At 39.7% G+C, this 26207-nt stretch overlaps 1 protein-coding gene across 5 annotated transcripts in view; it reads right to left on the reverse strand.

Annotated features, from left to right (window-relative positions):
- The window catches only part of AGMO (alkylglycerol monooxygenase), a 408240-nt gene that overhangs the window by 45417 nt on the left and 336616 nt on the right, over positions 1–26207 (reverse strand). The window contains exon 13 of one of the 5 annotated variants that reach the window (XM_070787550.1): positions 1432–9227. The exons of 3 other annotated variants lie outside the window; for them this stretch is intronic. In XM_070787550.1, coding sequence (XP_070643651.1) covers positions 9177–9227 — 51 coding nt within the window. In that variant the 3' untranslated portion in view covers positions 1432–9176. Of the gene's footprint in view, positions 1–1431; positions 9228–23638; positions 24020–26207 lie in introns of those variants that run through there. One more of the 5 variants, XM_019958486.2, reaches the window with a different exon arrangement.

The following is a 26207-nucleotide window of genomic DNA, read 5'->3' on the forward strand; positions in this document are numbered from 1 at the left end:
CCTGTCTATCCTCCTCCCTCTTTCTAAACACTTTTTACCATTTGAAATTGCAATAGCAAGAAATCTTACACCTATATACTTTAGTATGTGTTTCCTAGAAACAAGGACTTTGTTCTACATAATTACAAAACTATCACCACATGCAAAGAATTTAAACTGATAAAATAATTACAATATGCATTCATAGTTCTTCAAATATCTCCAAATATGCATGTGTATGTATGCATGTACATGGATTCATGTAAATCCAAGACATACTCAGAAAATCAAGCATTGTATTTAAATTTTATCAGATCAGATCAGTCGCTCAGTCGTGTCTGACTCTTTGCGACCCCATGAATCGCAGCATGCCAGGCCTCCCCGTCCATCACCAACTCCCGGAGTTCACTGAGACTCACGTCCATCGAGTCAGTGATGCCATCCAGCCATCTCATCCTCCGTCGTCCCCTTCTCCTCCTGCCCCCAATCCCTCCCAGCATCAGAATCTTTCCCAATGAGTCAACTCTTTGCATGAGGTGGCCAAAGTACTGGAGTTTCAGCTTTAGCAGCTGAAGGCTGATCTCCTTCAGAATGGACTGGTTGGATCTCCTTGCAGTCCAAGGGACTCTCAAGAGTCTTCTCCAACACCACAGTTCAAAAGCATCAATTCTTCGGCACTCAGCCTTCTTCACAGTCCAACTCTCACATCCATACATGACCACAGGAAAAACCATAGCCTTGACTAGACGGACCTTTGTTGGCAAAGTAATGTCTCTGATTTTGAATATGCTATCTAGGTTGGTCATAACTTTCCTTCCAAGGAGGAAGCGTCTTTTAATTTCATGGCTGCAATCACCATCTGTAGTGATTTTGGAGCCCAGAAAAATAAAGTCTGCCACTGTTTCCATTGGTTCCCCATCTATTTCCCATGAAGTGATGGGACCAGATGCCATGATCTTCGTTTTCTGAATGTTGAGCTTTAAGCCAACTTTTTCACTCTCCACTTTCACTTTCATCAAGAAGGTTTTGAGTTCCTCTTCACTTTCTGCCATAAGGGTGGTGTCATCTGCATATCTGAGGTTATTGATATTTCTCCCGGCAATCTTGATTCCAGTTTGTGTTTCTTCCAGTCCAGCGTTTCTCATGATGTACTCTGCATAGAAGTTAAATAAACAGGGTGACAATATACAGCCTTGACGAACTCCTTTTCCTACTTGGAACCAGTCTGTTGTTCCATGTCCAGTTCTAACTGTTGCTTCCTGACCTGCATACAAATTTCTCAAGAGGCAGATCAGGTGGTCTGGTATTCCCATCTCTTGAAGAATTTTCCACAGTTTATTGTGATCCACACAGTCAAAGGCTTTGGCGTAGTCAATAAAGCAGAAATAGATGTTTTTCTGGAACTCTCTTGCTTTTTCTATGATCCAGCGGATGTTGGCAATTTGATCTGTGGTTCCTCTGCCTTTTCTTTTTTTTTTTTTTCTAATTTTATTTTATTTTTAAACTTTACATAATTGTATTAGTTTTGCCAAATATCAAAATGAATCCACCACAGGTATACATGTGTTCCCCATCCCGAACCCTCCTCCCTCCTCCCTCCCCATACCATCTCTCTGGGCCGTCCCAGTGCACCAGCCCCAAGCATCCAGCATCGTGCATCGAACCTGGACTGACCCTGTGTACGAGACAGCAAAAGAGACACTGATATATAGAACAGTCTTATGGACTCTGTGGGAGAGGGAGAGGGTGGGAAGATTTGGGAGAATGGCAATGAAACATGTAAAATATCATGTAGGAAACGAGTTGCCAGTCCAGGTTCAATCCTCTGCCTTTTCTAACACCAGCTTGAACATCAGGAAGTTCATGGTTCACATATTGCTGAAGCCTGGCTTGGAGAATTTTGAGCATTACTTTACTAGCGTGTGAGATGAGTGCAATTGTGTGGTAGTTTGAGCATTCTTTGGCATTGCCTTTCTTTGGGATTGGAATGAAAACTGACCTTTTCCAGTCCTGTGGGCATTGCTGAGTTTTCCAAATTTGCTGGCATATTGAGTGCAGCACTTTCACAGCATCATCTTTCAGGATTTGGAATAGCTCAACTGGAATTCCATCACCTCCACTAGCTTTGTTCGTGTGATGCTTTCTAAGGCCCACTTGACTTCACATTCCAGGATGTCTGGCTCTAGGTGAGTGATCACACCATCGTGATTATCTGGGTCATGAAGATCTTTTTTGCACAGTTCTTCTGTGTATTCTTGACATCTCTTCTTAATATCTTCTGCTTCTGTTAGGTCCATACCATTTCTGTCCTTTATCGAGCCCATCTTTGCATGAAATGTTCCTTTGGTATCTCTGATTTTCTTGAAGAGATCCCTAGTCTTTCCCATTCTGTTGTTTTCCTCGATTTCTTTGCATTGATCGCTGAGGAAGGCTTTCTTATCTCTTCTTGCTATTCTTTGGAACTCTGCATTCAGATGCTTATATCTTTCCTTTTCTCCTTTGCTTTTCGCTTCTCTTCTTTTCACAGCCATCTGTAAGGTCTCCCCAGATAGACATTTCACTTTTTGCATTTCTTTTCCATGGGGATGGTCTCGATCCCTGTCTCCTGTACAGTGTCACGAACCTCATTCCATAGTTCATCAGGCACTCCATCTATCAGATCTAGGCCCTTAAATCTATTTCTCACTTCCACTGTATAATCATAAGGGATTTGATTTAGGTCATACCTGAATGGTCTAGTGGTTTTCCCTACTTTCTTCAATTTAAATCTGAATTTGGCAATAAGGAGTTCATGGTCTGAGCCACAGTCAGCTCCTGGTCTTGTTTTTGCTGACTGTAAAGATCTTCTCCATCTTTGGCTGCAAAGAATATAATCAATCTGATTTTGGTGTTGACCATCTGGTGATGTCCATGTATAGAGTCTTCTCTTGTGTTGTTGGAAGAGGGTGTTTGTTATGACCAGTGCTTTTTCTTGGCAAAACTCTATTAGTCTTTGCCCTGCTTCATTGCATATTCCAAGGCCAAATTTGCCTGTTACTGCAGGTGTTTCTTGACTTCCTACTTTTGCATTCCAGCCCCCATAATGAAAAGGATATCTTTTTTGGGTTTTATACTTCATTTTAATCACCAACACCACTTTAAGATTTTATGGGCATAGGAGAAGCATAGCAGTTGGCATCTAATAACTTTGCAAACTTTAAATGAATGACCAAATTTTAAAGAAATCATTGAAATTCAATTTCTGCTAAAGCCTAACATATATGAAGAAAATTCAAAATGGCACAGCAATTGGTGTTTCTAATTTGATCACTGTTGTTGTTCGGTTGCCGACTTTGAATGCCACAGACTGTAACCCACCAGGCTCCTCTGTCCATGGGATTTTCCAGGCAAGAATACTAGAGTGGGAATCTTATCATTATCCCTTTCAATTTAGTACTGATATTAAATGTTACTAGAAATGCTGTTGTCTGATATCTAAGACAAAATTCGCAGATAAAAATTTTGATGAACTTATTGCAGTGATATCATTATATGGAAATTCCCCATCATATTTTCAAATGGAATTGACTGTTTTCTTTTAAAAAGATAATTTTCAGGAAAAAAAAAAAGTGAATGTCATCTAGATATATGAATGAGCACTTGTTAAGGGTTGAACTCTGAGGAAACCAGGCAGATCTTATAACTGGATCAAAAAATAAAATTAAAAACAGGCACATTTACAAAATATCAAAATGAATGTGCAATAGCATCTAAAATTGATTTTTGTCATGTGAAAGAGGGAGCTAGACAGGACAGAATTTACAAGTCTACAAAAAGAGCTATTTTACCTTGCTGTGAGTTATCTATAATTTATAGAGCTGTAAAATAGCTTCCCTAGAATAACAATCTCATACCTAAAAAAAGTCTTTTCCAAGAGTCTAGACAATGTGTAGTTTTTATTTATTTTTTCTCTATATCTTTTCAAATATCTGCCCTTCCCTATTTAAAACTTATTATAATGATGACTACAATTACCTGCAAAGGAACAGCAATGTTATGGCAACTGAATTATTGAGGTCTGTACTATTAACTGAATCCTGACAAATAAATTATGAATATGCAATTAAACTTTTTATCAGCAGCTTTATAGGGAAATGTGCTAAAAATACGTGCTCTAAGTTACCAGTCCCCAACCTTTTTGGCTCCAAGAACTAGTTTCATGGAAGACAATTTTTCCACGGTACAAGTCCATGGCTCAGTGTTTGGGGACCCCTACTCTAAGCAACCCTGGTGGAAGAAATCATACCTTCATTGAAAAATAACTACTATTTGAAGTATTCTTTTGATGAACCTTTGAAATATAACATTTATTTTCAGACACGTGTCAGGATTATTACATACGGTTAATAAGAATGAAAGGGATCTAAGTCAGAGAGCCACTGTTTTTAAGGAGGTATGATGTTCCTTCTGATCTCCAGGCTTCCAAGGAGTTCTAGAATAGGGGTATAGTAAAAGAGAAAAGGATTTCACAGAGCCACACTGTTCTTTTGAACTATATACCAGATCTTTGCCCTCTATCTTACATCCCTTCCTCATCACCCAATTCCCCTAAAAATCTATACTTGAAGTTTCTCTTCTACTGTTTGTCTGAGCACTGCTTTCCTGGTATAACTTTAAGTGATTAGATAGGACTGTTCCTAGGCAATATGACACAGTGGTTGGGTCATGAATAGGCTCAAAGCAGTCAGCAAATTTGGCGGTATTAGAAGCAGGGTTCAATTATATCTTCAAAAGTCCTAAAAATTATTTTGCTTCATATTACATATCTAGTAATATTGGGGTTTACAAACATTAAATTTTGTTTAATAAAAATATACACATGTAGAAATATTAAAAATAGGAATATTATAAAAAATATATATGCTAATCTGAATGATGGAAAAGGCAACCTAATGGTTTTTGTTGAACCTTTTTTTTAAGGACAGTTGCTGAGGTTCAGTTCAGGTCAGTTCAATTCAGTTCAGTCGCTCAGTCGTGTCTGACTCTTTGTGACCCCATGAATTGTGGCATGCCAGGTCTCCCTGGCACCCCACTCCAGTACTCTTGCCTGGAAAATCCCATGGACGGAGGAGCCTGGTGGGCTGTAGTCCATGGTGTCGCTAAGAGTCAGACATGACTGAGTGACTTCACTTTCACTTTTCACTTTCACGCATTGGAGAAGGAAATGGCAACCCACTCTAGTGTTCTTGCCTGGAGAATCCCAGGGACGGGGGACCCTGGTGGACTGCCATCTATGGGGTCGCACAGAGTCGGACATGACTGAAGCGACTTAGCAGCAGCAGCAGCAGGTCTCCCTGTCCATCACCAACTCCCAGAGTTCACTCAAACACATGCATCAAGTTGGTGATGCTATCCAGCCATCTCATCCTCTGTCGTCCCCTTCTCCTCCTGCCCCCAATCCCTCCAGCTTCTATTAGAATTGTTAGTCATACTTGCTGCCCCTCAAAAATCAACATATTCATTCCTAAGGTCATTTATTATTCATATGAGTAAATAAATATATCTTGGTTTATGAAATGTTAAGGAAAGACTAGCACAGACATAGTAAATATTTTAATGCATCTTCTCAAATATTTGAGTTCTGATTAAACTGATTGATACTGATTATAATATTCTTTCTGAGCAATTTGCCTTTTTCTTGACAGTTTTTTTCCTACAGTTCTCCTCCTACATGGGTATCTAGGCACCTAGCCTACTGTCTGAACTCATAGTACTTTCTCAATAAATATTTGATGAATGAATGAAAAGTCAGTTCCTAGTGTGATATACCTTTTCCCGTTGCATATTTCACATGTGTAAATGTGACCCAAGTTTGTCCTGGCTTTATTTGCCCCTGTCTTGTTCATCCTCTGCCCTAATAAAAACCAGCCCTTCTCACATTAGGTTTTATGGGCTAAAATCTTATCAAATCTGGGACTGGACAATATCCAAAAAGCAGAACTTTGAGCTCAATGTTACCGGTTCATAACATCTGATAATGCACTCTTTACTTCAAGTATCACTGGCCTAGATCCAGATTTAAAGTCAGACTGGCAGTCAAGGAGGTGACCTGTCTAAAAATACCCAAAACAGTCTACTCTTTGTTTATAGGGATTCTATAATATATTGTTTGTCCATTGTCAGATATGATCTAAGAAAAGTCAATTATGCTGTGAGATGTCAATTATCTCCTGACACCAGTTCTGAAAAGGATATTCTGAGTTGATTTCTAATGAGAAAACAGTAGATAAACAGTTAATCACAACAATCTTCTATAAGTCTTCTACAAGTTTGTTAACAAATCATCCTTGATGTTCCAGTCCATTTTACATAGCTCATTGAGCCATACTACAACTTTTTTTCCCTTTTGCACGCACGCACACACACACACACACACACACACACGTATATATTCTTTTATGGGACTCCCCAAGTGGCTCAGGGGTAAACAATTCACCTGCCAATGCAGGAGACACAGGAGACCCAGATTCGATCCCTGGGTCAGGAAGATCCCCTGGAGAAGGAAATAGCAACCCACCCCAGTATTCTTGCCTGAGAAATCCCTTGGATAGAAGAACCTGGCAGGCTACAGTCCGTGGGATTGCAAAGAACCAGACACAGTTGAGCCACTTAGCAGCAGCAGCAGCATCTTATTTGACATTAGAGTGTAGTTGATTAACAATGTTGTATTAGTTTCTGGTGAGGAGCAAAGTGATTCAGTTATACAAACACATCTATTCTGTTTCAAATTCTTTTCAAAGTATTTTTGTTATTAGAAAGTGAAAGTTGCTCAGTCATGTCCGACTCTTTGTGACCCCATGGACTGTACAGTCCATGGAATTCTTCAGGCCAGAATACTGGAGTGGGTTGCCTTTCCCTCCTCCAGGGGATCTTTGCAACCCAGGGATTGAACCCAGGTCTCCTACATTGCAGATGGATCCTTTACCAATTGAGCCACCAGGGAAGCCCAAGAATACTGGAGTGGATAGCCTATCCCTTCTCCAGTGGATCTTCCCAACCCAGGAATCAAACAGGGGTCTCCTACATTGCAGGTGGTTTCTTTACCAACTGAGCTATCAGGGAAGCCCCATTTTACTACAAGGTATGAGTAGAATTTTATGTGCTGTAACAGTAGGTCCTTGTTGGTTCTTTATTTTAAATATAGCAGTATGTACATGCTATACTTTGAAAGAACGGAAATATAGGGCCAAAATTTCTGTTTAGGTAGAGATGACTTTTGAGAAATGAAAAATTCTCTCTGCATAGGCCATTCACTTTATTATTAGCCCTGGAGAAAACAGCCCAGTATAATGTCAGCTTGCTCACTGACCCACAGCAAATCATTTTGGCACCTAACTGCACACTAAATTACTCTCAAACTATTTTTAGGGCAAAAACATTGGATCCTCATCTCACAGATATAACTCATTATCAGAGTCACCTTCTGAAGAGTTTCATATCCATGAAAAATAATGCAGCAGAAGACACCATTATAAAATAAAAACAGAATAAAACAAGAAATGCCTTTTTCATAATATCTCCAACAAATTATCTAGCAGAAGAAAGGTAAGGATATTTAATTACAAAACTTTACAGGTGGTGCTAGGGGTAAAGAACCCACCTGCCAATGCAGAAGATGTTAAAAGCCGGTTCGATCTCTGGGTTGGGAAGATCCCCTGGAGGAGATCATAGCAACCCGATCCAGTATTCTTGCCTGAAGAATCTCATGACAGAGGAGCCTGGCAGGGTACAGTCCATAGGGTAGCAAAAAGTTGGACATGACTTAAGCGACTTAGCATGCACGCACGCTGAATTAGTACCCGAGTAAAAATCCAAAGAAATGTGAAAACACTGCCTTATTTTCATCTATTTCCTTAGAACCATCTTACTTCTATTTTTAACCATTTTTCCTATTGTTTAAAATAAAACTTGTGTTTCTTCCCACAGGAAATTAAAGTCTATACTTTTCCAATAGGCGATACTACAAGTCTCTACTTTGGTGGGCAAGTGATAAAATAGATCTTAAATTAGCAGGTAGCTTGAGGCACATGTGGCCAAAACATGAGTTGAAGGTGCTCCAAATGTTGACAAAAAACACTTCACGACAGGCAGGGAATATCTCAAAAGCTCCATAGAGCTCAAGGAGTGGTATTTAAAACCAACTCTGCAGGTTATTGGAGAAGGCAATGGCACCCCACTCCAGTACTCTTGCCTGGAAAATCCCATGGGTGGAGGAGCCTGGTAGGCTGCAGTCCATGGGGTCGCTGAGAGTCGGACACGACTGAGCCACTTCACTTTCGCTTTTCACTTTCATGCATTGGAGAAGGAAATGGCAACCCACTCCAGTGTTCTTGCCTGGAGAATTCCAGGGACGGGGGAGCCTGGTGGGCTGCCGTCTATGGGGTCGCACAGAGTCGGACATGACTGAAGTGACTTAGCAGCTGCAGGTTGTAAAACTGGAAAGGGGTTTAAAGGGAGGTTGAGGAAAGAGAGGCACGTTGTAGAAGAGGGGAGAAAGACAGGAAAAAAGGCTGGAAGGGGCTTGTGAAAGGGTCAACTAAAGGAGCCAAGAGACCCAACTCAAAATATGAAGAGTTAGGCAGAATGACATATTGGAAATGCATACAGGACAGCGAAATGAAAGAGAACATCATTAAGAGACAAAGAAGAAGGAAAGACGATAACTAAAGGAAAATAAGTAAAAGATACCAAGAGATACAAATGATCATTAAAAAAAAAAACTATCTGGTATTCCTTTATGTTTTGCCATAGCAATTATCTGCCAAAGCTAAAATTACAGTATTCCTCTGTGATTCGCCTTAATAGACTCAGCCAGGTGCATTATCTGCAAGCATTTTCATTCAGGAGAAAAATTAGCCAATCATGAATCTGGATGTGAATTTTAGGGACAAAACTAAGTGAAAGCTCTCCAAATGATATTTATGCAGTGGGCCAATCAAAATTGCATAAATTACTGAATTCAATTGCCAGGAAAGGGGGTTAAATTTAATACAGCTAGACAGCTGAGCAGCTGCTTTCATGATTTAAATAAAAACAAGCTGAAACCTTTGCTGTCAACTCAGTGATATATGACTTGTAATGGGATGTTTCCAACCTTCACTTCCATATGGCTGCCTCCACTTTAGGTAATGCTCCTTGCCTTCAGTGCGACCAACTTCTCAGAAAACATCTGGGTCCCATTCCTGCTCTGTTAGCTGCAACGCTGCCTCCTACAAACACATATGATTCACTGGATAACATCTCTTCACTTGAGGATCAAATTAGGGCGTTGCATTGATAATTTTATCATGTTTACAACCAGAGATACTGCACGCAAACACGGCACACATTCAATCCAGAAAATTCCTTCACATGGTGGGTGTTCATACTAGCGTAGATAGTATATATAAAATGAGAGGTGAACTTTAGTAGTTGGAATTAGAAAAACAAAGAAAGGCTAGCCCCAACAGAGTAGTCTAGTAGTCTTGCTACTGACCTACTCCTTTGTACTAGAAACTTCTCTTCATCTACACATTCCCCCACTCCTTCCAAAAAATAAAGGGAAGGGAAGAAAAAAAGACAAACATTCTTTTGAAAGGTGAGTGTAGCACAAAAGAAAGATGAAATTTTCCAATTTCACAAAAGTTTCACTCAGGTCAAGGTCAAATCAGAAGGAATTTATCCTAAAATAAGAACAAAAATGCCAGAAATGACAATGGCTATGGACAAATGAAAAATTGAATATATGAAATATTCATGATTTGAACCAGGACATTTTGTGTCTTGCGAAGTGAAAGTGTGAGTCGCTCAGTTGTGTCCAACTCTTTGCGACCCCATGGACTGTAGCCGGCCAGGCTCCTCCATCTATGGGGATTCTCCAGGTAAGAATATTGGAGAGGGTTGCCAGGCTCTCCTCCAGGGGGTCTTCCCAACCCAGGGATCAAACCGAGGTCTCCCACATTGTGGGCAGATTCTTTACTGTCTGAGCCACCAGGGAAGCCTCTTGCAAAGCAAACCCCAAAGCCCACATTTCTGTGAAGATATTCACTACTGTAACATCCAAAACAAGGTAGATGTTATCCTGAAAAGGGGATTTGAAATAGTCACTCGATACATTAAGATCATGCCCCCAATAATTGGTTTGCAAGCTGTAACAATCACTAAAAACAAACCCTATGTCCCATTTTTAGTTCATGAAACAAATTCATATAACATACCATTTGCATGAATTTCTTGTTTTAATATAGCAAGTGTCTACAAGTAGGTACATACAAAAATTTAAATCAAATTTTCTAAGACGATTACTTTCCCCATTAAAAGTCAACACAACGGAGGTAGAGAAGCAAGGGGAGGAGGAGGAAGAGAGGGGAAGAAAAAGAACAGAAGTAGAACCAGTGGCTAACTGGGGCTGACTGCAGAAACTGAGAATTCTGTTTCAGGAAAGGAGGAAAAAAAAAAAAGCAGTAGCAGTTAAAGAAGAGGGTTTTTGTTTTGTTTTGTTTTTCTTGCAAAATTATACCAAGTTTCTTATACTTCCCCCCAAGAGTTAGTTAATTACAAGTTTTTCCTACTCTGAAAATTTTAAAGGTCAAAAAAGTTCACCAATGAAGACAACTGGGGAGTTCAGCTTCTACCTAAGAACCAGCATGTAATTTTCTCTGCCTTACTGCAGGCCTTTCCAAAGACTTTTCCTGGCACCCCTCCAGTGGGAAAGCTGCCCTCCGCCACCAGCCTTGGTGCAGGTGTTGGGGGAGTTGCAGTCCAGGACTCAGCCTTTCCCCTCCCCTCCTACTCACCTCCCCAACTCCAGCCCAGGTGGGACAAGCTCTTTCACATACTGAGGTTCAGAGCCCAGGCAACTTCATTCCCAGCTTTCTTGACCCCAGGTCTTGGGCAAAGGTCTTCTTTAGATGCCTCTGCTGAGACCTCCTGGTGGGGAAATGTCAGGGCAGCTTACAAGATTCCCTACTGTCTTAGAACCCTGGGTTTTTTTTCCACTCTGAGCCCTTTCCCCTTGCTCTCTCTCCAACCCAGGGTGTCATAAAACTGCCAGAGCATTTTACTGGGGGCTCCATCAGCACTGAGCCATGATCTACCCCCCAACTTCCATGTCTGTGCTGATCCACTTCACCCTCCACCTGTCAAGGAGACTTCAGCACAGGAGTCTGCGCCTCCTCTGGTTGTGGACGACTGCTTCTACCACTGTGGTTTGAGAGGCTTAATCAGCAATTCTGACACCTGGCAGCTCAGCACTCTCTCTTGCAGGTCAGCTGAGCCGCAGACAATAAGAATACACAAAATCCACTCATTTATAATTTAAAGCGTCATCGGAAGAGGCTTTTCAGAGCATCACAAAATGCAAATTAATTTCTCATTAGTTCCTGAATATCTTAGTTTGATGGTTACAGTAGGGCAAACAGAGGTTACAGGAGAACAGGAATAGATCATTGCTACCTTCTGTTTGGGCTTCCCACATGGTGCTAGTGGTAAAGAATCCCCCTGCCAATGCAGAAGATGTAAGAGACACTGGATTGATCCCTGGGTAGGGAAGATGCCCTAGGGGAGGGCATGGCAACCCACTCCAGTATTCTTGCCTGGAGAATCCCATGGATAGACGGAGCCTGGCAGGCTACAGTCCACTGGGTTGCAAAGAGTCGGACATGACTGAAGCAACTTAGCAGGCATGCACCTTCTGTCACACTGAAAAACTTGCTCAGCTTCTAAGACACTTTTATGATTTCTGTTTTACAATCAAAACCTATCAATAAAACACAGTGATGGATGCTTCTGCAATCATCTCTCACTTTCCCAGCAATGTGAGCCAATCTGTACCTGCTTGGTCTTCCACTTTCTCCACCTCATCATAAAGCATAGATCACATTGTCATCTCTCACCCTTCATGAGCTTTCCTTGAAGTTCTAATTTATATTTAACATAATGCAAAATGTGCCTTGTATTTTATGGTGTGATCATGTTTTAAGAGACAACTCACATGTTCAATATCATGCCCTTTAAGAAATTACATATTTGTGTTTATTCAATAGCTCTACATATTGTGACCTTAATCAACTGCTATACATATTTCATTTTGCAAAGCAAAACCTAGTGGAGCCAGTCAGACCCGGGTTAGGCGCCTAGCTCTTCTAGACATTAGTGAATTGTCTATGGGGATAATATTACCATCTTGCTGGGTTGTGTGAGGGTAAAATGAAATAATGTGATATTCAACACCTATTTCTTCTCTTTCTTCTGCACCTCTTTTCATATGTAACTGGTTAAAAAGCTGCTCAACTTTGTGGCCCAGACATAGCATGGTGTCACAGCCAATGTAACACCAATCTGACAATCAAAAGTAACAGAGAGGTAGTTTATAATTCATTGCAAACTCTTCAAAAAATATCAAAGGGGGATTATGCACAGAAAATAAAAAGCTCAAAATCATTTTCACCATCTTTTCTTCCAAAGGCATATTTGTCATATAAGTGTATCTGTTCTCTATCTCTGTCACAAAAATCTCCAAAGTGATTTAAAATTTTTTTTCATCCTCACATCTGCTGAATGTTTCTTTCTCTTTTCCTAAACTATCAAGCTGACCTCTTCAATGCAAAGCATTCGCCTCTCACCATTACTCCTTTGCTGACTTTGTCCGATGTCAGTCCAAGAATCTGGCTGCTAACATCTGCTCCTTACCAGGCATGGGACTTGGAGATGTGGAGTATCCACGTGCACAGGAGGAAATAGGATTAGTGAAGCTAAGTGACTTGCCCAAGGTCACAAATTTGGTAAATGCAAGATTTAACATTCACTCTTAAAATTTTTATTTTTGAAGGAGAATAATTGCTTTCCAATGTTGTGTTGATTTCTGCTGTACAACATGAATCAGACATAAGTATCTATATGTCCTCTCCCTCTTGAGATCCCTCCCACCCATCCCCACTGAGCCCTCTAGGTCATCAGAGAGCACCACTGAGCTCCCTGTGCCATACAGCGGCTTCCCACTACCCAACTATTTTATACGTGGTAGTGTACAGAGGTCAGGGGTACTCTCTCATTTTATCCCACCCTCTGTTTCCCCCACTGTCTCCTCGTCCTTCCCTCCTTCTCCCCTTGGCTGTCCTACTTCCAGTCCTTTCTTTTCATAACCCAAACAGCCTTAATCATGCATCAGCATGTCAGAATATGTGAGGCATAAAAATGTGAGTCTCGCACTCTTGCTAACTTGACTGACAACAGGATTCGGGAAGAGCTCAAAGTATTCAGTTAATTAACATCAACACAGTTTATGGAGAAAGGATTTCTGCCTTAAGAACTTAAAATGTCTGTGATGCACAATTTGAAGAATCTGTACTACGCAGCAGAGATTTCAAACAAAAGAAAAAATCGGCCAATTGGTAGAACCTGAATCAAAGGAAGTTTAGGCTAACAAAATTGCCCTAATTAAAGTCCAACACTTCGGTACTTTTATAAAAACACAATAATTACATCAAGATTTAACTTTAAATGTGCAAACCACACACACACACAAAAAGAAACAAAAAAATCCCATCTGGTTCAACCTATCATTTTAAGTAGGTAGTACTAGTGATAAGTGACTGCTGCTGCTGCTGGTGCTGTTAAGTCGCTTCAGTCGTGTCCAACTCTGTGCGACCCCATAGACGGCAGCCCACCAGGCTCCCCCGTCCCTGGGATTCTCCAGGCAAGAACACTGGAGTGGGTTGCCATTTCCTTCTCCAATGCATGAAAGTGAAAAGTGAAAGTGAAGTCACTCAGTTGTGTCCGACTCTTAGCAACCCCATGGACTGTGGCCCACCAGGCTCCTCCGTCCATGGGATTTTCCAGGCAAGAGTACTGGAGTGGGGTGCCATTGCCTTCTCCGGATAAGTGACTAGGAGGAAAAAACTTAGGATGCATTCAAAAGGAGACAAGAGGCTCAAAATGGCATCACTTACACTAAGTCCTCATCACCAAAAAACGCTGAGACTTAATAAGTAACCAAATAACAGTTTCAACACCCCCCCACCCCCCACAACATAATGTTAATAAGTCAGTCTGGACTTTCCTGCCCAGCACCAGTGAGGGAATTTGCCTGATAGATCCCTTCCAACACCCAAGAAAGAAGTCCACCCCTTCCTTGTTCCTGCCACTTTCTGCCTACAAAAACCTTCCATTTCGTACAGCTCCACAGAGGGAACTCCTATTTGTTAGATGGCTGCTGCGTCTGCGTCACTTCAGTCGTGTCTGACTCTGTGCGACCCCATAGACGGCAGCCCACCAGGCTCCTCTGTACCTGGGATTCTCCAGGCAAGAATACTGGAGTGGGTTGCCATTTCCTTCTCCACTTGTTAGACGGGATACTACCCAGTTCATGAATAACTCAATTAAACCAATAAGATCTTCCAATGTACTCAGTTGAATTCTGTCTTAAGAAGGAGAAGGAGGGGCTTCCCTGGCAGTCCAGTGATTAAGACTTTCCTTCCAACACAGGAGGTGCAGGTTCCATCCCTGGTTGGGGAACTAAGATCCCACATGCCTCACAGCCAAAAAATCAAAACATAAAAAATAAACTATAAATATCAAAACATAAAACAGGAAGCAAAAAAAATCAAAGCATAAAATTGTTACATTTTAATGCAACATTTGCTACATAAGATTGTAACAAACGCAATAAAGGCTTTAAAAAATAGTGCACATCAAAAAAATATATCTTCATATAAAAACAAGAGAAAAGGAAAAGGACAGAAGAACTCCAAGAGAAATGAACAAACCATTTCAAAGAGGAAGCAGAGATTATAAAATATCAAATTGTGGCATGCTGCTGCTAAGTCGCTTCAGTCATGTCTGACTCTGTGCGATCCCATAGACGGAAGCCCACCAGGCTCCCCCGTCCCTGGGATTCATGCTTTCTCTCCTAAAGTCACACTGTTCTAAATATCACTTACTGTTTTTTGATTCATTATCAACTCTTAAAAAAAAATCCCAAGAATACAAAAAATTGAAGACATCAGAAAAGGAGAAAGGGGCTTCAAAAACTCCAAATCTATAGATTTTTACATGAGCAGATTATTATTATTTTTGTTTTAAAACTCCATGAAAAAGTTTTATGACAAGTGTATTAAAAGGTGTGGGGAAAAACAAGCCCATCAAAAATGCTAGCCACTCCTGTGCACTCGTCTATCTGGGTGTAGGGAAACCCCAGGCAAAGTAGCAGGCAAAGTCCAGACAAGAAAACACAGCTCACTCCAGGGAGCATGATGGTGGTGGTGATTTAGTCGCTCAGTCATGTCTGACTCTTGTGACGCCATGGACTGTAGCCTGCCAGGCTCCTCTGTCCATGAGATTCTCCAGGCAAGAATACTGGAGTGTGTTGCCATTTCCTTCTCCAGGGGATCTTCCTGATCCAGGGATTGAACCTGGGTCTCCTGTATTTCAGGAAGAGAAATCAAATATGGAAAACCAGTGACGAACGTGATGGCAGAGAACAGAGCACCAGGGGTTGAGGAAAGGGGATTAGGCAATCACTGCTTCAGAGTTACAGCATTTTTGTTTTGGATGATGGAAAAGTTTGGAAATAGTGGGAATAGATATGTAACATTGTGAGTATACCCAATGCCACTGAACCATACAACTGAAATGTTGACTTAAAACATGCTGAATTGTAGAATTAGAAATGGTCAAATTAATCAACTTTCTGTTGTGAAAATTTTACCACAGTTGAAAATAAAAGAATGAAAGAGCAGACAATAAGGGACAACAGAGAACAGAAGCCAAAGGAAATTGTGTGGCAAATTAACCACAGCAAGAAGACTTAGCTACCTAGGATGGAGGGCACCAAGGGAGTTACCAGAGTCTGGGAGACAAGGTCATAAGACTGCAACAACTGGAAAAGCTGTAACCGCCAAAGAGACACAACCACTGCTGAAGACGGTGTCCAGAGCAGTCGGAATTCTGAATTCTGCAGTCTTCCCCACTATCCGTTTCCATTGCTGCCCTACGGTGGCCATGAAACTGTGTACAAGCCCCTGTGCCCTTGTCTTTTGAAGTCAAATGCTGACTCTAGAGTTAATGACTGGGAAACATGAAGATGCAGAAACAAAGAACAGCTGTTGGGCTACAGAACGGGTAACAATTTAGACCATCATTCTGCAATACAGCAGAATCACTGAACTTTATCTGTACAGATAAAGGCCTGATACACATTCCTAAGTTGTTTTTACAGGAAGCAGCACTCTGCACCCCCTGCCAGATGAAAACTGCTGACCACAAGAATACAACCCATAAGGCTGGTTGGTGATGCTTGAAACTTCACCTTGAGGCAAACCAATCCAAGAGTTGTCCATGATCACACCCTGCTCCTTGGATGCTATAAAACTCCTCACTAGCCCCTCCAGTGTGGATTACATGGTCTTCAGGGCATTAGCCCACTGTGGCCCCCTTTGCCTGGCAAAGCAATAAAAGCTACTCCTTCTCACTTCACCCAAAACTCTCTCTCTGTTTCTAGTTGGCATAGGTGAATAGAGGCCGAGTTTTGGCAACAGCCAGAACTCGGTGGAAGAGAGAGGCTAAGGAGCCCAGCAATGGACTCAGTGGGGTTCAGCCCCCTCAATCTAGAGCAGAGCAAGGAAAAGGCAAGGAATGGATCTGGGAGAAACCAGCAGATAAGCTTCACACCAACCTTCAAAGCTAGTGGGGTAAGTTTGGCATGTCCTAAAAACATCTCATCAAAAATAAGGATTTTGACCAAATTATAAAATGCATTAAAGAAAGGAACATCAAAATAAATCTTCTCCTGAAACTCAATGAGTAATAACAACTTTGGAAAGGGTTTAAAAATAGTTCTTTTCATCCATTTACTTTTGGGACCACAAATGAATTTATGTTTACCAAATAGATTATAATGTGACTCTTCCAATGTGAGGCTCATAATTTTCTATCTCAAAGGAGACTTAGTTGTTCTCTTGCCATCTCTGCACGATGATGCTTTATTCTGTGAACGTCTCTCTCTCCCAAGGTTAGTGTCATATACTAATATCTGTTTCACCTGCCCATCACAACAGGACCAAATATGTCTTGATTCACTTATCTGCTCATGATGCCTTCATTCACTTGGACACTGATCTTGCTTGCACTCAAACTATTTTCAAAATATGCCACCCAAGAAAGAGTTTACAAAACATCTCTTGGTGAGACACTTTCATCCTTAAAAACCCACCCATGGCTTTTTTTTTTTTTTACAGCATAAACTCTTAAAGTCTTTATTCTACAGTAAGGGTCAGCAAAATTTTTCTGGAAGGGAACACACAGTAAATATTTTAGGTTTTGCAGGCCATAGGGTCTCTGTCACAACCATTCACTTCTACCATCCTAATGTGAAAGCTGACTCAGACAATTTGTAAACAGAAGGGAGAGGCTACATTCCAATAAAACTTTATCTATGTACACTGACACCTGAATTCCACATTATTTACGTGTCATGAAATAGTCTTCTTTTGACTTTTATTCTACTATTTAAACATATAGGAACCATTCATAGCTTGTTCAGTTCAGTTCAGTCACTCAGTTGTGTCCGACTCTTTGCGACCCCATGAATTGCAGCAGGCCAGGCCTCCCTGTCCATCACCAACTCCCGGAGTTCACTCAAACTCACATCCATCTAGTCGGTGATGCCATCCAGCCATCTCATCCTCTGTCATCCCCTTCTCCTCCTGCCCCCAATCCCTCCCAGCATCAGTCTTTTCCAATGAGTCAACTCTTTGCATGAGGTGGCCAAAGTACTGAAGTTTCAGCTTTAGCATCAGTCCTTCCAAAGAACACCCAGGACTGATCTCCTTTAGAATGGACTGCTTGGATCTCCTTGCAGTCCAAGGGACTCTCAAGAGTCTTCTCCAACACCACAGTTCAAAAGCATCAATTCTTCGGCACTCAGCTTTCTTCACAGTCCAACTCTCACATCCATACACGACCACTGGAAAAACCAGAGCTTTGACTAGACGGACCTTTGTTGGCAAAGTAATGTCTCTGCTTTGGAATATGCTGTCTAGGTTGGTCATAACTTTCCTTCCAAGGAGTAAGCATCTTTTAATTTCATGGCTGCAATCACCATCTGCAGTGATTTTGGAGCCCCCAAAAATAAAGTCTGCCACTGTTTCCACTGTTTCCCCATCTATTTCCCATGAAGTGGTGGGACTGGAAGCCATGATCTTCGTTTTCTGAATGTTGAGCTTTAAGCTAACTTTTTCACTTTCCTCTTTCACTTTCATCAAGAGGCTCTTTAGTTCCTCTTTACTTTCTGCCATAAGGGTGGTGTCATCTGCATATCTGAGGTTATAGATATTTCTCCTGGCAATCTTGATTCCAGCTTGTGCTTCTTCCAGCCCAGGGTTTCTCATGATGTACTCTGCATATAAGTTAAATAAACAGGGTGACAATATACAGCCTTGATGTACTCCTTTTCCTATTTGGAACCAGTCTGTTGTTCCATGTCCAGTTCTAACTGTTGCTTCCTGACCTGCATACAAATTTCTCAAGAGGCAGATCAGGTGGTCTGGTATTCCCATCTCTTTCAGAATTTTCCAGTTTATTGTGATCCACACAGTCAAAGGCCATAGCTTGTGGGCACCACTAAAATAAAAGGCAGACTACAGACCCCTGTTTACAATGTAACATTTCCTAAGGTCTGGTCCCTGCCCTCTTTTTAGTCATATGTCTTCCCATCCCCTATTCTTACCCTGTAGTTTAGTTTTATGCTGAGCTACATACCACTCTTTGAGCATATTATATATCGTCTTATTTGCTACAAGTTTCCTCTGCTTGGAATGACTCTTCTTTTTTCCACACATTCTGCAAATTGCTGCTCAAACAGATCCTCCTCTGAGACTTCCTCAGGCCATTTAGTCCTTTATCCAATATTTCTCATAACATCTCACTGCCTATAATAGTGTGTGTGCCCCAAACAAAGTTCTTAATATACTGAAGCCATCTGTGCATTTTCATTCCTATTGCCCTTTAGCTTCATATGGACAAAGAGTTTCCTTTTTTTGTTTGCCTTTTCATCCCTAGAATTTTGTAAAATACTCTAATGATTAATTGTGCTCTGAATGGAGTGCCAATTAAATAAAATTTCACTCTTCATCATAACAAGTAAAGTAACCACCGTGAAGGTTGAGCTTAGCAGTATTTCTTCATCTAAGCACTGGGGATTAAATTATCACTAGAAAAGATTCTGATGCTGGGAAAGACTGAGGGCAGGAAAAGAAGAAGGTGACAGAGGAGATGACTGGATGGCACCAACTCAACAGACATGTGTTTGAGCAAACTCTGGGGGACAGTGAAGGACAGGGAAGCCTGGAGTGCTAGTTCATGGGGTCATAATTTAGTGGCTGAAGAACAACAACAATCATAAGTAAAGAGTTCTTCAAACCTGACTCGGCTCACAGACAACTACTACAATCCTCCAGCATGCTGGTTCCTGTTAGTGTAGAAATAAGTTGTCATGTTTTGGCTTTATTTTGTCTTTGCTTTTCCCAGACATTAATTTATTATTGTTTTGGAAAACAGATTGTAAAGGAGAAAAATAGAGATTGAGGTCACTATTGCCTCCAAGAGCCACAGAATCTTGGGAACATGCAGATTAAATGCCCAGAAACCATACTGGTGATGTTTAGTCAATTTTATTTTCTTTGGATAGAAGAAGGAAATAATTCATTTGGGGAAGTAATTAATTTAAAACATTGCTTTTTAAAAACAAGCTGGTAAACAAGGCAATACTGTGTTCCAGACCGCAAAATTGACATGATTTTTAAAGGAAAAATTGGGAGACTGGAGACGAAATTACACACCAAAAGTAATTTTTTCTTCTCTGCACTTTGATATCTTGTAGGAGAGGATTCCTAGAAACATTAGTGGGTGGGCAATCTGAGGAACAACTTTAAAACAGTGTTTCAAATATCTAAAGAAATATTAAATAAGGGAAATGATATATTCTTTTCTATGTCTTGAGTAAGAGGAGCAAGTAAAAGGAAAGTAAATTATAAGGAAAATAAGTTACACAGTTTTAAAACATTACCAGTGTATAACCAGTAGAGATTCAGAAAGGATTCCTTATTTGAAGACAATTTTTTCTGAAGGATTTTAAGGAAAACTCTATCTATGTGAGGTAGGTTGTTATTGTACAAGATGTTATTGTATTTTTCATAAATTTATAGGGCAGTCATATTTATTAACAAAATATAGAACATCAAGAGACAACTTTTGATATGTAACTATGGCAAAAGAAGATAAGGATCTCTGTCTTGAAATATTTATATTAGATATTAGATGTGAAAATACTGTATTAAGATCACTGCTTTGACTTAGACATAAGAGGTTATGTATAGAAACAATAACTGGCTCCAGAACTAAAGTGTGTAACTCAAAAGCTTAAAGTCACAGATGATATTATTGGCTAGTGTAATAACGTGAAAGACAATCAACTAAGATGTGAATTATAAATACATAATTTTAATACCAAGAGATTTGGGCATGCTGCCCTCCTTTTACCTATTAGAAGTTGTCCTAATTTAAAAGTTAGTCTAATTACTGGTTAATGGCAAAAAGTTGGTCTGGGTCTTTTTTATACACCCTAGATTTTCATAATACTTTTTATTCCAAAATCAAAATTCTCTTAAAAACTTTCCAAACACTGTAATTACATGAAAACAGACTGAAGGTCATGACAAGTGCAACCATTATCTAAAACCTGAACAACTAAGAAACAAGAAACAGCTATCTAAGAAATAGAAAATATTCAAACCCCAGTATAAAAAGAGAAGAGCTCTTCATGACGAAGGCAAAGAAAGAGCCACTGAATGCTTTTCTTCTATAACCATTGTTTAACCAACCTCTAATTTGCCTTATAACTCTTGGAACTTCCTGAAAGATTATTTTGCTATGAAGCTCTGTCTCTGCACATATTCACACCAGACAATGGAGAGAAAACAAGGGGAAGTAGCTTCCAGAAGCAGCAGCTGAGCTCCAGAACATGTGGGTGGAGAAACTCTACCAATGTTGTCTGTTCTTTTCTTCTTGGGAGGGTCATGCTTATGTCAGAGTTTTCAGACATTTTCACCAGAAAAGATGAAAGAAACATTAAGGAAAAAAAGAAGCTCATGCAGACAGCCTTATCCTTTGTGTCCCTTATATTCTTTTCATCTGTGAGAAGTAATATGTATACTTGGTATTTAAGATCTTGTCTACAGTTCTGTGACAATGTCTACAAGCATACTTGAGTTAGATACAGAGATTTTTTTCCCCTTGCCTATAGAACAATTTACATTTAAAATCTGACCACACAAAACTATGGAATTTCAAGTCTGTTTCAGGATGTGGGATATAAAATGTCAAGGAAACTAAAACATATCCTTCTGTAAGAGTTCAGTGAAGATATGAGTTCCTCTCGCAGGTGTAAAATATCCAACACTATCCTTTAAATAATAGTTATATACATACAGATTGACCAAGAACCTAAAGTGAAAGTCACTCAGTTGCGTTCGACTCTGTGACCCCACGGACTATGCAATCCATGGAATTCTCCAGGCCAGAATACTGGAGTTGGTAGCCGTTCCCTTCTGCAGGGAATCCACCTGCATTGCAGATGGATTCTTTACCAGCTGAGCCACTAAAGATTCCCTCAGGCCCATCAGACTTTTGACAGTATTCATCCAGACTCCAGGCCCCTGCTCTCCTTTTCAAAGTATTAGTTTAGAAAACCTGGAGTTGTAAAGTATTTCTCGGTGCCTTTGAGACGATAGTCTCATAGCCTCTCACCAGTCTTACTATACAGACATGTCTTTCTCAGGGACCTGGAAGCCATTGTTCCGAAATGTAATCAACGAGACCAGAGCCTATCTCCAGTGTCTATGGGAAGGTAGCAGCCTAACTTCAGTAAGTGACAATTACCAAACACAGATGGTCTTATTACACTGCCCAACCTCCCCACAAACATCCTCAGGTACTTTTCCTTAAACTCACCCCAGCATTTACAAACCCTCTCATGTTTGGTTTTAGGGGAAGTGAGTTCAGTTTTGCTCCAGTATCTCAGTAGTCTCGAGCTCTATTGCAATATTTTTAAATAAAGACTTCCTTGCCATTTTTAACAAGTATTAAGTTATTCCCCTTCTACAATACACACACCCATATACACACATGTATGCAGGCACACACGTATATTTTTAAAGCAAATTATATTTTAAATTATTCATAATTTTTTAATGTTGTTAATAAAATTATTCTAAAGTTTAAAACATAATGTAAAAAGATTATACATTAAATTAATGTCTGAAAAATAAAGGAAGTTCAAATGTATGCATTTCACAGAATTTGAGAAAATGAAAATTAGACAATTTGTTTTTAAAAATTTCTAATTTTTCATTCTATTATCATAAATAAAATATACCATAAAATACAATTAGTGGTCATGGAAAATTATAGGTGTAATTATTTTGAAAATAAAAATATTTTAAATGTCCTAAGGTATTTAATAATATTAATATTTTAATTATATTAATTTAAGTAGAACAAAATCTTAATATTAATAATTTAATGACACATACCTCTATTACTACATCAGGTACTATTTAAAGTTGTTTTCATATGTATCAATCAATACAATGACTTTATGAAATAGGTCTTATTATATCCCGTTTTACAGACAAAGAATTTTGGGCACAGAGAGGTTAACTAACTTGCCCAAGGTCACACAGATAGTTAGTAGCAGAAGTGAGATTTGAGTTTGGGAAATCTGGTTCTACATCTGTGCCCTTAGCCTGTGGAAGACCAACTCCCCAAATATCCCCAATACCACCTGTCGATAAGACAAGGTAGAGTGGGCTGCTTATTGCCCTGCAGGGTAAAACACTTCTGGAGCTGTAGACAGAATCAAAGGTCAGAACATCAAATGAAAGTTAGGGTTAAGGCTAGGGTTTTAGCTATGTTCGGAGAAGGCAATGGCACCCCACTCCAGTACTTTTGTCTGGAAAATCCCAAGGACGGAGGAGCCTGGTAGGCTGCAGTCCATGGGGTTGCGAACAGACACGACTGAGCGACTTCCCTTTCACTTTTTTTTTTTAAATTTTATTTCATTTAACTTTACAATATTGTATTGGTTTTGCCATATATCAAAATGAATCTGCCACAGGTATACATGTGTTCCCCATCCTGAACCCTCCTCCCTCCTCCCTCCCCATACCATCCCTCTGGGTCGTCCCAGTGCACCAGCCCCAAGCATCCAGTATTGTGCATCGAACCTGGACTGGCGACTCGTTTCATATATGATATTATACATATTTCAATGCCATTCTCCCAAATCATCCCACCCTCTCCCTCTCCCACAGAGTCCAAAAGACTGTTCTATACATCTGTGTCTCTTTTGCTGTCTCGTACACAGGGTTATTGTTACCATCTTTCTAAATTCCCTATATATGCATTAGTATACTGTATTGGTGTTTTTCTGTCTGGCTTACTTCACTCTGTATAATAGGCTCCAGTTTCATCCACCTCATTAGAACTGATTCAAATGTATTCTTTTTAATGGCTGAGTAATACTCCATTGTGTATATGTACCACAGCTTTCTTATCCATTCATCTGCTGATGGACATCTAGGTTGCTTCCATGTCCTGGCTATTATAAACAGTGCTGCAATGAACATTGGGGTACACGTGTCTCTTTCCCTTCTGGTTTCCTCAGTGTGTATGCCCAGCAGTGGGATTGCTGGATCATAAGGCACTAGTACAGCCACTATGGAGAACAGTGTGGAGATTCCTTAAAAAACTGGAAATAGAACTGCCTTTCACTTTCCTGCATTGGAGAAGGAAATGGCAGCCCACTCCAGTGTTCTTGCCTGGAGAGTCCCGGGGACTGGGGAGCCTGGTGGGCTGCCGTCTATGGGGTCGCAGAGTCGGACACGACTGAAGTGACTTAGCAGCAGCAGCAGCAAGGAGTGACTTGATTAGGATTGGCCGAAGATCCAGATATAACAGTCTAGGATTGCTGGAAACAACAAACCAAAAATTTGAGGCAATTTGAGGCAAAAGATTTAAAGAATTGAGGGCACAAACTGTCTGGTGATGTTTTCCGTTAAAGACATCAGTCTGGACCTCTATGAAACATCAAGCAATTTTCATGGGCTGAAGTCATGCTAAAGAAGACAGTGGAATAGTAGAGTCACCCGAATGTACATGCTAGGCTGTATGGAGGCCTGGCAATTTGATCTTGCTGTCTAAGCTGGGTGTGGGAGTACACACTTTGGGTTCTTAATATCTCTTAAAAGACTACTACAGCAATTTGTGTTTTTGTTGAAAGCAGTATGCCTGTTGAATAAATTAACTTTTTTAGGTTGATGCTTTAATATGTTTTTTAAAGCATGATTTATGTTAATAAACCAATCAGGATAAATGATAACTTAATCAATGTGTTTTATAAATAACTTAAGTTGCTGTGATTTGATTCTATGTAGATGTGTCTGCAAATTAACATATTTTGAACAACTTCCTGAATTTAATACAACTGTTTATGGACCTCAATGGCTTTTAGCCTTAAAAGCAAACCTTAGAGCTTAGTTTAGGACATGTTAGTACAGGCTGTTTTTCAAATGTGTATTTTCTTATCTGTGCATTTTGCAACTAACATTTTCCCTCGTAATAATCTTTTTTTCTTTTAGGGAGGGGTAGCACCACATAAGAGAAACAAAAGAATCTTAGGAGTGTCACCTTAGGAGGTTATTAATAGGTTTGATGTTGTTTGGCCTGGGTGAGGTGATTTTAAAGTAAGTCTGTAAAGGCAGACAACTATTTGGAATTGGACAAAGGTCATGTGAAATGACAGTTTTGGGTTGGAAAACTCAGCTTTGGATTAGAAGTGAGACTTTGTGAATAAGTTAATAAATACGTTATCTTAGTTGATTCACAATCTCATCACCAGGTGGGATTTTGGATTTCCTTTTTCTTTAGGTAGAGACAACTAGATTCAAATTCTCTTTCTGTTGATAGACCAATAGTTTACATGATAGGAAGTTCATAGGAATGAAATCAGATATCAAGTCAAATACATTTTGAAATCACAGTGTTTGGAATAAATTATCATTTAGTAAGAAATAATATCAACAGTCTTAAGACTGAATGCTGGATAAAAGAAGTCAAAGACCATGAAGCTGGGCTGCTGACTTGTCATTATGAAAATCCAGTCCCTCATATGGACACATGTTAGTTCCAGAGACCAAGACAGAGAATTAAATTGTTCAATGAACAACTGATTTAAAAATTGCATCATATAAAAGGGGTAAAGAATTTATATGATTAATCAATAAAACTGAAATTATATTAGAGAAGGACCTAAGGATTTACATAATTACCACCATCCCCAGTATATGGTTAAAAGAAAAAAAACACTCTAGGAAAAGAAACATGATAAGCTAAATTATGTACAATATAAAATAAATATGTGAAATAAATGAATAGAAGCTATATTACCTGACAATTATAATATCTTGATTACATTTAAAAAATAAAATGCTTTAATTTATTGAATTATAGAAATAAGGTAAATAACATTAAACGTAGATAATAGATACTACTACAATATTTTATAAGATTCACTAGTCTAAGATAGAGAAAAATTTTAAGTCAGAAAACCAGCATTGTTGTTTGGACAGAGAGTTTGGAACAGAATATGGAAATAGCTCAAAGGAATTTGTTATACTACTTTTAAGGCCCACTCTGTCATGATATTTATAATTTTATAATACTTTAACAATTTAAATGAAAAAGGAACTCCTTAGTGTTAATACACACAGAATGGTCAGATCTCAAGGGACTGCTTTTACATCCTACTCACTAAATTCAAACCATCAGGAAAGTAATCTTCAAATTAAATGTAAGCAAAGTATCTTTTTTAGAGTTGGGAGGTAAACATTCTTTGTTCTCCCAAGAAGCTACAGCATCATTATTTTCTAGACTACCCTATTATTGTGATATCATCTGGAGACCCAAAAGTGCATCTGGTTAAAATTGATGGACCCTTATTACACAGAAATCCTATGAACTAGAGTTTTACCCAGAAGATAGAGCAAAAAGTTAAATCAATCCAGATCCATTTTATTCTCTGTTGGGACTTGGAAGAATCTCTGTGTTTTTACTGTTGGCCCATGACCCATAGTTATGGATAGTGTCAACATCAGTTG

The sequence above is a fragment of the Bos indicus genome, chromosome 4, assembly GCF_029378745.1.
Source record: "Bos indicus isolate NIAB-ARS_2022 breed Sahiwal x Tharparkar chromosome 4, NIAB-ARS_B.indTharparkar_mat_pri_1.0, whole genome shotgun sequence".
NCBI lineage: Eukaryota > Metazoa > Chordata > Mammalia > Artiodactyla > Bovidae > Bos > Bos indicus.